This window comes from Charadrius vociferus, unplaced genomic scaffold (assembly GCF_000708025.1).
Source record: "Charadrius vociferus isolate BGI_N301 unplaced genomic scaffold, ASM70802v2 scaffold502, whole genome shotgun sequence".
NCBI lineage: Eukaryota > Metazoa > Chordata > Aves > Charadriiformes > Charadriidae > Charadrius > Charadrius vociferus.
In genome coordinates this window covers 1,074,419-1,086,286 of record NW_009647233.1, presented here as the reverse complement: position 1 = coordinate 1,086,286, position 11,868 = coordinate 1,074,419, and the positions used below count along the sequence as shown (strand labels likewise).

General features: G+C 56.1%; 2 protein-coding genes across 2 annotated transcripts in view; one reads left to right on the top strand and one right to left on the bottom strand.

Moving 5' to 3' along the window:
- PRADC1 (protease-associated domain containing 1) overlaps window positions 1-3,339 on the top strand; it is a 5,475-nt gene extending 2,136 nt beyond the window's left edge. The window contains exons 2-5 of the mRNA XM_009879858.1: window positions 644-772; window positions 2,024-2,133; window positions 2,580-2,747; window positions 3,011-3,339. Of these exons, the coding sequence (XP_009878160.1) occupies window positions 644-772; window positions 2,024-2,133; window positions 2,580-2,747; window positions 3,011-3,131 (528 nt within the window). The 3' untranslated portion in view covers window positions 3,132-3,339. The remainder of the gene's footprint in view (window positions 1-643; window positions 773-2,023; window positions 2,134-2,579; window positions 2,748-3,010) is intronic.
- A 1,655-nt stretch (window positions 3,340-4,994) lies between these two features.
- SMYD5 (SMYD family member 5) overlaps window positions 4,995-11,868 on the bottom strand; it is a 7,797-nt gene continuing 923 nt past the window's right edge. Inside the window, exons 2-13 of the mRNA XM_009879857.1 lie at window positions 11,652-11,760; window positions 10,836-10,975; window positions 10,488-10,609; window positions 9,702-9,771; window positions 9,175-9,279; window positions 8,637-8,699; window positions 8,378-8,448; window positions 7,972-8,078; window positions 7,365-7,421; window positions 6,412-6,506; window positions 6,061-6,131; window positions 4,995-5,438 (exon numbers count right to left, since the gene is read on the bottom strand). Of these exons, the coding sequence (XP_009878159.1) occupies window positions 5,300-5,438; window positions 6,061-6,131; window positions 6,412-6,506; window positions 7,365-7,421; window positions 7,972-8,078; window positions 8,378-8,448; window positions 8,637-8,699; window positions 9,175-9,279; window positions 9,702-9,771; window positions 10,488-10,609; window positions 10,836-10,975; window positions 11,652-11,760 (1,149 nt within the window). The 3' untranslated portion in view covers window positions 4,995-5,299. The remainder of the gene's footprint in view (window positions 5,439-6,060; window positions 6,132-6,411; window positions 6,507-7,364; window positions 7,422-7,971; window positions 8,079-8,377; window positions 8,449-8,636; window positions 8,700-9,174; window positions 9,280-9,701; window positions 9,772-10,487; window positions 10,610-10,835; window positions 10,976-11,651; window positions 11,761-11,868) is intronic.

Sequence of the window (11,868 nt, the reverse complement as noted above, 5' to 3'; positions counted from 1 at the left end):
GACCCGATCCGACCCGACCCGCCCGCCTGCTTCTCCCCTCCGTGCACCCCGATCCCGGTGCATTTCTCCTCCGTGCACCTGGGCCCGGTGCATGTCCCCTCCTGTACCCCAATCCGGCGGCGTTTCCCCTCGGTGCACCCCGACCTGATTGCATTTCTCCATCCAGCACCTCGTTCCGGGTGCATTTCCTCTCCTGCACCCCAATCTAGGTGCATTTCCCATCACTGCACCCCAGCCCCATTGCATTTCCCCCCTCCAGCACCCCAGTCCGGCTGCATTTCCCCTTGGTGTGCCCTGGCCCTGTCCTGGGTGCATTTCTTTTCGGGGTGCCTCAGTCCGAGTGCATTTTCCCTCTGCAGCTCGATCTGGGTGCATGTCACCCCTATCCCCTCCGTGGTCTGGCTGCGTTTTCCCCTTCCCCTCTTGCACCCCAGTCCCGGTGCCTTTCCCCCATCTCCTCTGTGCTGCTGCATCTTCCCTTGCAGCACCCCAGGCTGAACCTGGCATTTTGGGTCCTCGGCCCCAGGGCCCAGCTAGGAGTTGGCATTGCCAAAGGGTGCGTTCCCTTCAGCATGGTGCAGTTCAGGGAGCTGTAGTTGGGTATTTTCTCTTGTTTCAGGGATTTTCCCCTTTGTTTTCTCAGCCTCTCACCTCTTTCCATGCACACCCAGGTTTACGCATCCATGAATACTTGTATTTCCAAGTGCTGAGCCCTGGAGACATCCGCTACATCTTCACCGCCACTCCGGCCAAGGATTTTGGTGGTGTGTTTGTAAGTATTAAGAACTGAATTTGTCTTGGGTCCCCCTCCCTTCCTAATATTTCTCTATTGCAGGGCCCAGTAATTTGAAGCCTTTTATAAAAGTGGAGATAATTGCTCTTTTGTGAGCCTTTCCGTAGGAAGGAGGCACACAGTGATCCTTGCATTTGGCCTCAGCAGGCTTTTGGAGGGGGAATTTGGCCCCATGCATGGTCAGGGAGCATATGCCCCACTGCTGCTGCATCTTCCCTTGCAGCACCCCAGGCTGAACCTGGCATTTTGGGTCCTCGGCCCCAGGGCCCAGCTAGGAGTTGGCATTGCCAAAGGGTGCGTTCCCTTCAGCATGGTGCAGTTCAGGGAGCTGTAGTTGGGTATTTTCTCTTGTTTCAGGGATTTTCCCCTTTGTTTTCTCAGCCTCTCACCTCTTTCCATGCACACCCAGGTTTACGCATCCATGAATACTTGTATTTCCAAGTGCTGAGCCCTGGAGACATCCGCTACATCTTCACCGCCACTCCGGCCAAGGATTTTGGTGGTGTGTTTGTAAGTATTAAGAACTGAATTTGTCTTGGGTCCCCCTCCCTTCCTAATATTTCTCTATTGCAGGGCCCAGTAATTTGAAGCCTTTTATAAAAGTGGAGATAATTGCTCTTTTGTGAGCCTTTCCGTAGGAAGGAGGCACACAGTGATCCTTGCATTTGGCCTCAGCAGGCTTTTGGAGGGGGAATTTGGCCCCATGCATGGTCAGGGAGAATATGCCCCGCTCTTTCCTCCTCCGAGGGGGAAGACAGGCGCAGCCATGTCCCAGGAGGGCTCCTCGGGCTCCCATGGGGAATGGTAGAGTTAAACCAACTGGTCTGCAGATGTAAGATCTTTCCCTGAATAAACCCAGAGTCAGGATGGGGGTGCAGGAGCAGACCTGCTAGGAAGCACATGGGACATTGAGGACTAGAGGAAAGGACACTTTCTGGCTCTGCACACATTCCCCGGGAGCAGTTGTAGGTATAAACAGTGCCGTGCCTCAGTTTCCCCTCTCCGCAGTGACAGCAAGATCTAGGCAAGCTGTTGAGTGAAGTTGGGATGGCTCTGCAGGGCCTGGAAAGGGGCAACCGGCATCCCTGCACCCGCGAGCCCTAAATCTCCCCAAAAGCACACCTGGCACAGGGATGAGCAGGGCACAGCAGGGACGGCTGCGGTGGGGCAGGGGATGGGAAGCAGCCCCAATATCCACCTTGCTCACCCCTGCCTGTCTCCTTCTCGGAGAACACAAGGTACGACCAGATCCACCTGGTCCCAGCAGATCCCCCCGAAGCCTGCGGAGAGCTGAATAATGGCGTCTTCATCCAGGACCAGATTGCCTTGGTGGAGAGGGGGTATGTCTGGCGTCACGGGAGATGTCTGGGGGGGAACCGCAGGCAGAAGGGGAACTCCCCACGGCACAGAGTGTGACAGTGCTGTGGCCACATCTTACCATCACCTACAGCTTCTTCCCGTGACTTACCCCACGTGGGTGTACGAGGAAAATGTGAGGGTGCTCCTACCCCAGAGTGTTTCATGTTGTGTCTCTTAGAAACCAGCCTGCCCTAAGGTGGAAAAAACTCTATTTTATTTTATTTTTTCTTAGGAGAAAATGGCTGAGTGTGGGCAGTCTGTGCCTAAAATACAGACTCAAAGAGGAGTGGGGTTTGGGGGAGGCGCAGTGGGACCAGGGAGACAATCCCCATTTTGGGCATCTCCAGGCAAGCTCTGGCACTTGCAGGTTTCATACCTGCCAAGGATCCGCCTGCAGCCACCAAAGGTTCATCACTCTCTACCCCAGGGGTTGCTCGTTCCTGTCGAAGACGCGTGTGATCCAGGAGCACGGTGGCCGGGCGGTGATCATCGCAGATAATGCCTACGATAATGACAGCTTCTATATCGAGATGATCCAGGACAGCACCAGGCGGACAGCCGACATCCCCGCACTCTTCCTGCTGGGCAGGGACGGGTAGGTGCCTTGGCCAAGAGACATGTCATCTTCCCAAGTGTGGAACATCTCATGGGAAGGGCCGAGCAACAGCCTTGTCCCCACAAATCAGGGAGGTCCTAGTGATCAGTGCGTCCCACCTGGGCTTGGTGAGCCAGATTTTCAGTGGATTCAGTCAGAATTAATCTGCAGAATTTCTCTTTGAGATGGTTTGTGGTTTCTGCTCATGCCTGGGCTCCAACTCTCCCAACTTGGGCATGCCTGTCTCCTCTTTATCCTTCCAGGTACATGATCAGACGGTCCCTGGAGCAGCATGGGCTCCCCTGGGCTGTCATCTCCATTCCCGTCAACGTCACCAGCATTCCCACATATGAAGTGATGCAGCCCCCCTGGACCTTCTGGTAGCAGCAAGAGGCTGCGGCGGATCAAGGACTTCTCAGTGGATCCCAGGAGATTGCCCCAGGGACTACGTTTGAGGAAAGGGTCCCAATGTGCTCCAGAGATCCCACCACCCAGCCTTGCCGGATTCAGCAACGGGAGATCTTTCTGCTGCTGCCAGCGTGTGGGTGAAGGGCAAACACCAGCGCCCGCGGTGGGAACCTTGAGCTTGGCAAACGAGCACCCTTTGTAGTGACTTTCTGGGATGGAGGTGATGGCCCAGAGCAGGCCAGCACTTCCCCGAGAAACATTTTAAAGCTGCATACGATGCCACCGGTAATTTGTGCTGCTGATTTAGAGGGATGCAGCATGACGTGGCTGCGGTATGACAGGGATGGGAGGGAGAGTGATATACAGGCTCGGTCTGTACTAGCAGCACTTGCCCAACATCTGTATATTTTTGTCTGAGCTAATGAAGTCTGAACAAGTTTTAAAGAAAGGGGAGTTTCTCTTTTTTTTTTTGGCAAAGGAACCAATCTCATCCCTTAATGGTGTTTTTCCTAGTAAACCTCCCAAGGTGCCTCCTGCAGCCAGGGCAGGGCTCACGTCAGACCCCTGTGCAGCATGGATCAGTCATGCACTGGGGCAGAAACAGCCTCACAGGACAGCATTGCATCCATCCCCAAGGGCGGGCTGGTCATTGCCCAGGTCTCAGTAAGCTTCTGTTCCCTCATGCTCAAACCGTTATGTCCCCACTGGCACCAGCCCCTGGACCGTAGCCCTTGTCTCTGCACTGGGCACCCTCCAGTTTACCAGTAGAAATGACATGGTCCCACTTCTCACCAGTCTCAGTTTATTATGAACACTGAAGGGGACGTGGCCCCGGGACGGCTGGGGACGAGCAGCGGGGTGCAGGGCTGGCGGTGGTGGTAGTGTAGTGGTGCCCATCTACAGCATTGCCCTCGGTCCCACAATCCAGCTGCCACAGGCTTGAAGGAAGCAGCAGCAGGAAAACGGCTCCCAAAATCCAAGAGAGGAGGACATTACCCCAGGCACACCCCCAACCTGCTGCCTGTCTGCTGCTTGGCACCATCTTCTCCCTCCAGCCACATGGTCTACAGATGGGGACACCGCAGACAGTGGTGTGGTCACATCGGTGGTGGGCAGCATGCGATGGATGACAACGCTCAGCTGCTGGCAACATCTCCACAGTGGGCCCGTTAAGCTCAGTGTGGGGAAAGCACACAGTACCACGCTGTGTCCCTGGCCATGGTGGCTCCTGAAGCAGCCCAGAGCCAGACAGCCCGGCGGGATGGCTCACTCTCTGCAAAACCCCAAACATCTTGCGGGTTTTGGACGGTGACTTTGCTTACGCAACACCGTAGCCCATTTTGGCTCTGGGCTAGCAGCAGCCTGGCCATTCCCCCTCCCTGAACAGCCCGGCAATCGCTGCAAGGGGTTCTGCATCGTGTAAAGGATGCGGCTGAGGCTGGAGGGAGGTGTCTGCCAGGGTCAGCCCCGCTTTTCCCACTAGACTCGGGCATCTGAGCCACCCTCTAAGGTGTCTCTGTCCCACTTGCAAAATTGTTTTGCCCCTTGCTGCCTGCTGAGCCAAGGCATGGAATGGAGTATATATAAGGACCCCAGCTCCTCAGCGTGTAGATAGTGCTAATATAGACATTAAATAGTACCCCTCGTGCACAAACACACATACACGCACACACGTTCCCCTCGTCCCTGCAGAGTAGGAAAGGACATGCTCCTCCGTACCCACAGCCGGCACAGACACGGCAGAGCAGCCTCAGTGGCAGCCACAAGGTGACCACTGTGACGTCCCCTACCCCGGCCCAGGTGCTAGCTGGATCCAGCCTCCCCTGCAAGCACCAGCCGGCCCCTCTGGGGACCGGGACACGGCAGGAGGCCACCAGCTTACAACCTGTCCTCACAGGGAGAACAGGGACAGCCTGGCACACACACATACACACGCACACACACGCACAGCACACAACAAGGACAGGCGGGAGCAGGGCCTGCCTCCGGCTCCCCCGCTGCCCTACTCCACCAGACCTCCGCACCCACCACTGGCACGTGGCCTCCCACCCAACCCCACAACACAACCCTGTTTCTAGTATTAAAGCTGCTGCCTCTCGGAGGACCCCCCCGTCCCTTCCCTCTCCTCTTGCCCGGAGCCAGGATCAAACGTCAGTCATCTCGTCCTCCAGCTCAGCATCATCCGTCTCCCCTTCGCCCTCCTCCTCTTCATCCGATGTCACGTCAGCATCGTCAGCTTGCGCTAGGCACTTGGGACAGGAGCAGGTAAACAAGTAGTTCTCCCTGGAAGAAGGGAAGGAAGAAGGAGGAGTGATGGCACTGAGACAACCCCAACGCTGCTGCTGGGCAGGGGGTCAGGAACAAAGCAATCAGGAAGGGGCTAAACATGTTAAACCCAGCAGAGTTTGCATGTTTGATGATGCTGGGCTCAGGTGGGGTGGAGGTAGTCTGGGTGGAGAGAGGGATTTCTCAGCCCTGCAGGGGTGACAGGACATTGGGACGGTGACCATCGGCAGGAACCCCTACCCTTGAAGGGCAGAGAAGGAAAAGAAAGGTGGGTGAGGACAGCAGGGGTTTGCAGGAGCCAACTGCAGAGCAGAGCAAGAGAGGGAGGGGGAGCGAATTCTCCGTCATTAGGGCTACAACCCACGAGAAGGGAGAGCAGGGAGCTCCAGCCTCACTCAGAGAGGAGTCCTCCATGGTCTGATGGCAGCACGGATGAAGCCCAAAAAGCACTAAGTGCTGTATGCCCACCCTGCCACAAGCACACTGGTTTGCACACCAGCCCATGCACAGCCACGCACCAGGGCACTCACAGGGCCCCAAGGTGGGGACACAGCCCAGGCTGGCTGGGGGTGCAAAGGGGTGCCATGTCCCCCCAGGTCCCCTTCCAAGCAGCCCCTACCTGAGTATCTTGTTGCGGCTGTGTCTGCTCCGCTCCCTCTGACAGCAGTCTAAATAACTGATGCAGATTTCCTGTGAGCAAAGAGAAACAAACCAGGCTGAGAGCTGTTTCCCACGAACCCAAAGCAGCACGGTTTGTACTGGCCCCTCCAAAAGACAAGCAGAAACGTGAGGCCTAGCAGCCCTGACATGGGACAAGGCATGAATTCCTCTGCCAGAGCGACATAAGAGGCAGGAGGTATGGGGCTGGGGTCCATGGGGGATGTACGGAACAGTCTGCACCCTGGCAGCAAGAAGCCCCTCCGCCAAGGTGCAACGCCACCCCAGGTTCATCCGGGCCCCACCGTCTCACCTCTCCTGCTTCGATGTCCTCCAGAGCCGTCAGATGCAGGAGGAAGTTGTTTTCTGGGAAGGACGTCTCGGCATTGGGGATGCAGCTGTGGTTACCTATGGGGATAACAGGATGCATTTGTGAGGGTGTCTCCAGAGGAAGGGGAAGGCAGAGGCAGAGACCCCACACAGCCCACTGGGCTTGTGCCTGCCTTTCTGTGTGGCCTGGGCATGCAGGAGTCCGTGCCTCTAACTGGGAGGGCCATGGTCTGGCTAAGGATAAGGCAGCACCAATGCTGCGCCCACCCCATGTACCTCAGGGACGCCAGCAGGACACTCACACTGGGGACTAAGGGGTCCAGTGGAGCAGGGTGCAGGGCCAGGACTCTCCATCAGACCCCAAAAAACACTGAGAGAGGGCAAGCTGTCCTAGATCAACCCCAAGGATGAACAGCACCATCCCCTGCCTCCAGGCACTGAAGGAAGGATGCACAGGGCTGTACTTCTGCCCCAGTTCCCACTCTCCCAGCAGCCAGTCCCCAGGCCCCGCTCATCCCCACTCTGCCCTTAATGCTTAAGAGTGAAAGAAGACAGCTCTGGGTGCTGAGACATCCTCTCCTACGTCCCCATGGCCCAGCCAAGAAAGGCTCCCTTCCTTAATGGTTTGTTCACCTGTGTTTTGCTCAGACAACGATGGAAATGGCCTCTTTGCTAACTGCATACGCGGCTCCTGGAGCCCATATCACATCCAAGTCCATTCAAGCCAGGACTGACCAGATGAGATGTCAGGAGACCCCAAAAGAGCAGCCAGGCCCCAGGGCAGCACCCGTCACATCCCATCCCATCACATCCCATTTCACAGACGGGAAGCGTAAATCCCTTTCTCCACAGGCTTTTAGGAAGAGTTGAGCCAGTCTAGCCCAAGACATCCCCCTCCTCAGTACTAGCTTTACTCCCAGTCCTTGTGTTACTTACAGCAGCTCTGGAGCACGTAGAGACCTGATCCCTCGCAGTTGAGGAACTCTCCTGACTCTGCAGCACAGACACAGCGGTTAGGAGCCATTCTGGCTCTTCCACATGCACAGCTCAGTGTGAGCACAAAGGGATGTCTGTCAACACTGAACAGCACCCAACCAGTGCTGCTTTGGGGGCTGGGTGTTGGAGGGTGGTTTCCAAAGCACCCTTCCATCCCCACTGGGAGGGGATGGAGGACACGAAGATTTGCACGCCCAGTTCAAGTGCGCGCTCCCTTGCCTGTCCCTGTACAGCTGCATCAGTCAAAAAAGTGAAAAACAGGTCTTTGAACTTTTAGTGTAGATGGGTCTTTTCTGCACAGGATCCCTCCAGATCAGCCCTCCACGCACACCAACCTGCTGCAGGTTGTGCTGCCCACAAACTTGCACTTCCCCTATCCACATATCGAGCCAAAGGCAGCAGGCATGGCTCACATGGGCCAGGGGAAGTGGCATCTCCCAGTCCCCGGCAGGAACAACTCCTAGTCCCCAAATCCTGGCAAGAGTCTCCAGCAGTCTCCCGCAAACGGCACTGCTTTACACCGCCCACAGCCACGTCAGAGTCTCACCCTTCTCAATGTCCTTGTAGAGCTGGTCGATGAAGGCATCCAGCTCCTCTCGCTGCAGCATGGGGAGATCCAGCGCATCGCAAGCATGCACCCACTGGCTCAGAGAACTGCCAGGAAGCAGAGGGACACCGTTACAGTCCCACAGCGCTGTCAGCACACCATGAGACCTCACAGGGTCGATCTAAGGGTTAAACTTGGTGGCTCTGAGAGGCCAAGGTCTGGCAAAGGGACATGCAAGGGTTGCATACAGCCAAGATGAAGGACTGCTTTTAAATTTGCCTCTCCATCCCCCTCTGTTATGTCTGAACGCAACCATTACCCAGGCCAGCATGGATTTACAGACTGTATATCCCCTCCGTGCCACATCTCTGCTGCTCTTCAAGGAGCACCCAAAAAGCCCCATTACCTTGTTCCTATGCCTTGGCCATTGGTCCCAACGAGGGCAAAGAGGGATCGAAAGCCTTCTGGAGTGAACCACTGCAGAAGGGAGATGAGAAAGCAGCTGAGCCCCGGCCAGCCTGCGGCAGCACCCCACTCTGCAAGCGCCTCAAATCTCACAGGGAGCTTTGGGGGAAGCAAGGAATGGGCAGAGTCCCAGGGGAAGCCCTGGCCAACCGGAGGGTCCCGCCATGCTCCTGGGCTATTTGGGAGGCAGCTCAACTCACCCTGCTGAGATATTCGTCGTAAAGGGCTTCGGTGAAGAGCAACCGCAGCAGCTCCAGCTGGCCCTGGCAGGACATGGCAACACCATCAGGGTGGGGAGGTACGGCTGGGAGTCAAACACAGACTAATCGCCAAGCCCGGAATGGGCTAGAAGGCTCAGGAGTCAGGTTGCTCATCCTCTGCAAGGCTGGAGGCTGCTGCCCTCAGAGCAGCGAAACCCATCCATTTTAGCAGCAAAAGCCATCTACTCAGCAGCTAAATATCAGCCTGTCCCACCCCCCAGCAGAAACATCTCCACCACAGGAACAAGCAGCAAGTCCCACGAAAGCATCACAAGCCCAAAACCCTCTAAGCAATCCGTTTCCTCTCTCAGGTCAGCCAGCCCCTAATGGGGGCTTTATGTCCCCACTTTGAGCCTGCGATTTCCAGTGTCTCCCATGCCAGCTGTAACAGGGCCTCTGCACCTGTGGGCTCACAGACACAGGCAGGAAGAGGGCAAGCTCGGGGATTCAACACATCCAAGAGCTGCCAGGGTCTTACCTTAAATTTGTCTCCCAGCAGCTTGTGCACAATCTCCTCTTCTTCGTTTGCTGTCTTACTGCAGAACTGGGAAAAGGCCTTGATCCACCACTCCTTGTCTTTAGCCTGGAAAAGGAATCAAGCAAAGGCATTGCGTCAACAACACTTTCCTCCCCAGCCAGGAGAGAGGGATGAGAGGACAAGCCCTGCTGAGCTCAGAGGTATCAGCCTGCTATCAAGAACCACCAGAAGCAGCTGCATGGTTTATTGTCAGAATAAACACTGAGAAAGCCAAGCCAAAGAAACAGAGCCAAAGGAAAGATTCCATTCTGACTCACTATTTTGGTACAGAAAAAAAGACCTGCTTGGCTCAGGACATAGGAACCTCCTTTGCTGCCTGCTGTCTCCATGACCAGGGACCACTAGATGTTGAAATCTATTCAAGGACCCCGCCAGCTGCCAGAGAATAGCTCGATCCTTGGGAATAACAGCCACAACGGGATGAGAAAATCACACCCTGACAGCAGTGGCTCAAACTGCAGATGTACCTGTTTGACAGTGGCGACCATCCGGGCCATCAACATGATGCTGGAAGTCTCTGGTGGATAATGCATGTTCCTAGGGGATAAGAATGAAGGAGAAAAAAAAAAAAAAAAAGAGCAGATCAGTGCTGGTATGGAAATAAAAAGATGGAGAGAGGCAGAAGAAGCTGTCATCCATGTGGTCGGGCCCACATCCATCCATCACACCAAAGTGGCCAGTGCATCATCACTGTGTGATGATCCAGCACCACTCAGGGCGAGAATCCTCCACCCACCTGCCTGCTCTGGGCATACAAATAATGCCCTACCGTCCTGCTAAACTAGAGCCTGGGTCCCATAGAAAGCTCAGGACTGCAGCAAAAGCTATTGTTTGTGACAAGCTTTGGGTCAGGGATGTAATTTCTCCCCTCTGTGCCCATTTTGTCATCTGCAAGCAGGGACAGCAATTTATGTATCCGCAAGGGTGCTACGAGGAGGATCTCCCAGAGGCTGGAGATCTGCAGGAGCACTATAAAACTGCAGGAGTGAGCAACGCGCAGCTCAGTGCTTTGTAGCTCTTTACTGGGAGAAAAATAAGAACTGCTCAGCCGTGTGTCCAAACCCTTGTGCTCCTGCTGCCCAACCAGCAGGTAGAGCTGGGCAGTGCCCCAAGGCCGCCACCACCACCCTCCAGCCACCCCATGCAGGGATGCAAAGCAAGGATGGTCCTCAGCCCTGGTCCCAGGCAGTGTCACCCAGCCCAGAAGAGCCATCTCCTCTGCCCGTGGAGCATCAGGCAGGCCAGTCCCCTACCTCCATGCCTCCTGCAGCTTGTTGAGGGGGTGCGTGGGGTCGTCACGGGACGGGCCAAGGCAGAGGACCTGGTGGTACTGCTCCAAAGCGGCCTGCTTGCATTCAGCACTGCAGTACGTCACCTAGAGCAAGGGGCACAGCACCCAGCATTGGCTATGGCAGCAGGAAAAGGGGGTCCTAGGCCTAGCTGTGCCCCCTCCCTGACTATCTGAGCCCCAGCTCTTTATCCATCACGATGCAGAAGGTAAGGGCAGACACGCAACTCGGGGCAGCGCAAGTGCCTGGCTAGATGCTGTAAAGGAGTCAGCCACCCCAACAAGACCACAGTCCCTCCCAGTAGTCCCGTACCTGGCACCGGGGACACTGCTGGTGCAGGTCTTTCCGGATACCACACTGCTCCGGGTGAGGCAGCACCAGCGAGCTCTTCCCCAGCAGCCGCTGGGCGTTCTCCTCTGCCGTCTCCAAAGCCCGCAGGCAGTGATCACAGGCTGCGGGGAGACAAGACGGACAGACGCCACAGTGAGAATAGGGGCCAGGGCCCAGAGCAAGACAGCATGACTGATACCAACACCATCTCTGAGCTGGAGAAACCAGTCTCTCACCACTTCCTCCATAGGAAAGACCATTTCCACTGCAATTTAAACCCTCCAGCTCTCATTTACTGCCCTGTAACGCTGGGAAGTGTTTAAGGGACATACAATGGCAAGCATCCCCATGTCACTGACCCACGATGGAGCTCAGCAGGCAGCAGGGTCTAGATAGGACAAAAAAGTTTAAAATCCTGCTCTTACAACCCTCATTTTTTGTTCTGGCGCCTCCAGGGAACACTGGCACCTTCGTGGGCTGTACTTTGTGGTGGTGTGATTTGGATCAGCACCCACGCCACTAAAAACCTGGGGTTCCCACACAGATGGTGCCCGCTGGTGGCACGCAGTGCCTTCTTCCAGGCTTGATGGAAGTCACCATCCCTCAAATGACATCAGCGTTTCCAACTTGTCAACAGTTTGTTCGGCGCAGAGGCAGAAATGGCAGCAGGGCCACCTTCCCGGCGGCGCTAAGACAAACCCAAACCCATGCCTCGAAAACTGGGCAGCTCCTTCAGCACCCGGCAGTCACCTCTCCGGGGCAGGCGACGGGGACGTGCCACCACCACCGGCCGCTCACCTCGGTAGTTGTACAGGGCGTTCCAGAGGAACTGGGATGACACCACTGGCCTCTCCACAAAGACGGTTTCCCCTTTGCGGATGTTCTTGGTGGCGAACAAGCCCTTCCCCTGCCGGGGGAGAGGCGTGGGTCAGGGCATGCACCCAAAGTCGAAACCCACAGTGGGGCTGAGGGTAACACCACCACCCCACCCGCCCCACCACCGGCCACCCCAGGG